The 5,000-nt window shown below is 51.6% G+C and overlaps 1 protein-coding gene across 1 annotated transcript in view; it reads left to right on the top strand.

Annotated features, from left to right (window-relative positions):
* cdc27 (cell division cycle 27) overlaps positions 1-3,325 on the top strand; it is a gene marked incomplete at its 3' end in the record, with an annotated part of 12,666 nt that extends 9,341 nt beyond the window's left edge. The window contains 6 exon segments of the mRNA XM_080551327.1: positions 1,659-1,756; positions 2,193-2,206; positions 2,208-2,246; positions 2,249-2,356; positions 2,816-3,054; positions 3,275-3,325. Of these exon segments, the coding sequence (XP_080407453.1) occupies positions 1,659-1,756; positions 2,193-2,206; positions 2,208-2,246; positions 2,249-2,356; positions 2,816-3,054; positions 3,275-3,325 (549 nt within the window).
* Between the last annotated feature and the right edge of the window lie 1,675 nt (positions 3,326-5,000).

Here is a 5,000-nt window from a genome sequence, read left to right as displayed (position 1 = left end):
ACCTCTACTACCTCTACTACCTTTACTACCTTTACTACCTTTACTACCTTTACTACCTTTACTACCTCTACTACCTTTACTACCTCTACTACCTTTACTACCTCTACTACCTTTACTACCTTTACTACCTTTACTACCTCTACTACCTTTACTACCTTTACTACCTTTACTACCTTTACTACCTTTACTACCTTTACTACCTCTACTACCTCTACTACCTTTACTACCTTTACTACCTTTACTACCTTTACTACCTTTACTACCTTTACTACCTTTACTACCTTTACTACCTTTACTACCTTTACTACCTTTACTACCTTACTACCTCTACTACCTCTACTACCTTTACTACCTCTACTACCTTTACTACCTTTACTACCTTTACTACCTTTACTACCTTTACTACCTTTACTACCTTTACTACCTTTACTACCTTTATACCTTTACTACCTCTACTACCTCTACTACCTCTACTACCTTTACTACCTTTACTACCTTTACTACCTTTACTACCTTTACTACCTTTACTACCTTTACTACCTTTACTACCTTTACTACCTTTACTACCTTTACTACCTCTACTACCTCTACTACCTTTACTACCTTTACTACCTTTACTACCTTTACTACCTTTACTACCTTTACTACCTTTACTACCTTTACTACCTTTTACTACCTTTACTACCTTTACTACCTCTACTACCTCTACTACCTTTACTACCTCTACTACCTTTACTACCTTTACTACCTTTACTACCTTTACTACCTTTACTACCTTTACTACCTTTACTACCTTTACTACCTTTACTACCTCTACTACCTCTACTACCTCTACTACCTTTACTACCTCTACTACCTTTACTACCTTTACTACCTCTACTACCTTTACTACCTTTACTACCTTTACTACCTTTACTACCTTTACTACCTCTACTACCTTTACTACCTTTACTACCTCTACTACCTTTACTACCTCTACTACCTACTGTACACACTACTGTACACCCCCCCCTTTTACTAACTACCACACACACCTGGTACCCCGAAACCTACTGTACACACTACTACACCCCCCGTTACTACCACACACACCTGGTACCCCCTAAACCTACGTGATAGAGACAGATAACTGAACAGAAAACATAGGAGGACGTAACAGTATGTAAACCATGAAGGCCACGTTTATGATGTCTTTTATACAGCCATATCGACTGACTTGGGCTTCAGGCCCTAACTGGGTGATAGGCCAGACCTTTACTATGCCATAAAAATGGGTCTGCGTTTGCTTGGTGCCTAATGGATCAAAACTTTTGTCTAAAAAAGCAAAAAATATGTAGGCTATCCAGTCAGTAGGCCTACAGTTATGTATTTAAAAAAAAAAAATCGGTATCGGTTTGATCTTGAGGGAAAATATCGGTGATCGGTATCGGCCCCAAAAATCCAGATCGGGAGCATCCCTAGTGTTTGATATGGTTGGAAAGCCTGATTAGTCACCTTTACAACCAGGTAGAGCTTGTGAGGACCGTGCATTTGTGTGAATGAGCAACCCAGCTAGGCTAAACGCCAAAAATCCCTGCAATGTTCTTCTGTCGGTTCTGGCTCTGCGTGTGCGTGTGCGTGTGTGTGACCCTGTGTGTGACCCTGTTCTCTGCCTGCAGTAAGACGGACCGGCTGGCGCGGGGCTCAGAGTGTTACCAGAAGAGTCTGGCTCTGAACCCCTTTCTCTGGTCCCCTTTCCAGAGCCTCTGTCAGATAGGTGAGTTACCCCTATCTCTATCTATCTACCCCTATCTCTATCTCTCTACCCCTATCTATATCTATCTATCTATCTATCTATCTATCTACCCCTACCCCTGGGGTAGTTTTGTGTCATCCAGGCGTTTATTTGCTCAATGTAATTACAGAGATTGTCGATGGGACTATAGTCGTTCGGTGAGAGGGCTATGTAGATTTGAGTGTCATCCGCATAGTTTGTGGTAGGCAATTTTGTTATTTTTTTATGATGTGTCCCAATGGAAGCATGTAGAGATTGAATATGAGGGGGCCAAGGATTGACCCTTGGGGAACCCCACATGTCATTTTAATTTGGTCAGATACAAAGATGCCAATGGAGACATACGTAGCTGCTTTCCTGTAGGGGTGACAGTGTGTGTGTGTGTGTGTGTGTGTGTGTGTGTGTGTGTGTGTGTTAGGGGAGAGGCCCGACCCCCGAGCAGATCTTCAGACTGACGTCGCTGCAGAGTTTTCAGCGGCGGAGCCCCGCCCCCCTCTGCCCATGAGCCCCGCCCACACGCCGAGCCACGCCCCCCACCGCCAGATAGACACGGTGCTCATGGAAACGCCACAGGACACCCTGGTAACTCTCGCTCGCACGCACGCACACCACACACACACACACACACACACACTCACACACACTCACACACACACCGCAACACGCACACACACACACACGCACACACACACACACTCACACACACACACACACACTCTCACACACACACACACACACACACACACACACGCGCGCACACGCACACGCACACGCACACGCACACACGCACTCACACTCACACTCACACTCACACTCACACACGCCACGCACACACACACACACTCACACACACTCGCACTCACACTCACACTCACACACTCACTCACACACACACGCACTCACACACGCACACACACACACACACACACACACACCATACACACACACACACACACACACACACACACACACACACACCCACCCTGGTGTCTCACCCCCCCCCCCCCCCCCCCCCACCCCCCCTCTCTCTCTCCCCCCCAGGAGCTGAATCGTCTGAACCTGGAGTCGTCCAACTCTAAGTACCTGAGCAGCGACTCCACAATGTCCTACATCGACCACACCCCCCTGCTCTCCCCCCGACCTGCCCTGCCTGGGGGGGGGTCGCTGGGCTCCGGGGGGGGGGGCGGCGCCCTGCTCTCCAAACAGCCCCAGAACCAGAAGCCCAAGAGTGGACGCAGCCTCCTGGGGGGACCGGCCGCCCTCTCCCCCCTCACACCCAGGTACCCTCCCTCCCCCCTGTCTGTCTGTCTCCCCCCTGTCTGTCTCCCCCCCTCACACCCAGGTACCCACCCTCCCCCCTGTCTGTCTGTCTCCCCCCCTGCTGTCTCCCCCCACTCACACCCAGGTACCCTCCCCCCTGTCTGTCTGTCTCCCACCCCTCATACCCAGGTACCCTCCCCCCTGCCTGTCTCCCCCCCTGTCTCCCCCCCTCATACCCAGGTACCCTCCCCCCTGCCTGTCTCCCCCCCTGTCTCCCCCCCTCATACCCAGGTACCCTCCCCCCTGCCTGTCTCCCCCCCTGTCTCCTCCCTCACACCCAGGTACCCTCCCCCCTGTCTGTCTCCCCCCTGTCTGTCTCCCCCCCTCACACCCAGGTACCCTCCCCCTGTCTCCCCCCTCACACCCAGGTACCCTCCCCCTGTCTCCCCCCCTCACACCCAGGTACCCTCCCCCTGTCTCCCCCCCTCACACCCAGGTACCCTCCCCCTGTCTCCCCCCCTCACACCCAGGTACCCTCCCCCCTGTCTGTCTCCCCCCTGTCTGTCTCCCCCCCTCACACCCAGGTACCCTCCCCCTGTCTCCCCCCTCACACCCAGGTACCCTCCCCCTGTCTCCCCCCCTCACACCCAGGTACCCTCCCCCTGTCTCCCCCCTCACACCCAGGTACCCTCCTCCCTGTCTCCCCCCTCACACCCAGGTACCCTCCCCCCTGTCTCCCCCCTCACACCCAGGTACCCTCCTCCCTGTCTCCCCCCTCACACCCAGGTACCCTCCTCCCTGTCTCCCCCCCTCACACCCAGGTACCCTCCCCCCTGTCTCCCCCCTCACACCCAGGTACCCTCCCCCCTGTCTCCCCCCCTCACACCCAGGTACCCTCCCCCTGTCTCCCCCCTCACACCCAGGTACCCTCCCCCCTGTCTCCCCCCCTCACACCCAGGTACCCTCCCCCCTGTCTCCCCCCTCACACCCAGGTACCCTCCCCCCTGTCTCCCCCCCTCACACCCAGGTACCCTCCCCCCTGTCTGTCTCCCCCCCTCACACCCAGGTACCCTCCCCCCTGTCTCCCCCCTCACACCCAGGTACCCTCCCCCCTGTCTCCCCCCTCTCTCCCCTTACACCCAGGTACCCTCCTCCCTGTCTCCCCCCTCTCTCCCCTTACACCCAGGTACTGCCTCCCCTGTCTCCCCCCTAAACTGGTTTAGATCCTACCTACAGGACAGAAGCTACTATGTCTCCATTGGCAACTTTGTATCTGACCAAATTAAAATGACATGTGGGGTTCCCCAAGGGTCGATCATTGGCCCCCTTCTATTCAATCTCTATGCTTCCATTGGGACACATAAATAAGACCAAAATTGCCACAAACTATGTGGATGACACTAGTCTACATAGCCCTCTCGCCGAACGACTATAGTCCCATTAACAATCTCTGTAATTACATTGAGCAAATAAATGCCTGGGTGACACAAAACTTCCTCCAACTAAACAAGGACAAAACTGAAATAATTGTATTCGGTGCACCTGACAAAAGATCGAAAATCAGTGCAAAACTTGATTCTCTCTCTCTTCAAACTAAAAAACAGGTCAGAAATCTTGGTGTAATTCTAGACTCCGATCTAAACTTCAACAGCCACATAAACTCGATAACTAAATCAGTCTGCTGTCACCTGAAAAACATAACAAGAATAAGAGGTTTCATGTCCAAACAAGACCATGAAAAAACTCATCCATGCATTTGTTTCGAGTAGAGTTGATTATTGTAATGGTCTACTAACATGCCTATCTAAAGGAGCTGGTCTACTAACAGGCCTATCTAAAGGAGCTGGTCTACTAACAGGCCTATCTAAAGGAGCTGGTCTACTAACAGGCCTATCTAAAGGAGCTGTTTGTAAATTGCAGCTCATCCAAAACGCCGCTGCTAGGGTCCTAACAAAAACAAAAAAGT

The sequence above is a fragment of the Nansenia antarctica genome (genome assembly GCF_963989245.1).
Source record: "Nansenia antarctica genome assembly, contig: SCAFFOLD_495, whole genome shotgun sequence".
NCBI classification, from domain to species: domain Eukaryota; kingdom Metazoa; phylum Chordata; class Actinopteri; order Argentiniformes; family Microstomatidae; genus Nansenia; species Nansenia antarctica.
The sequence above is the reverse complement of the archived record's forward strand: the minus strand, read 5'-3'. Positions and strand labels throughout refer to the sequence as shown.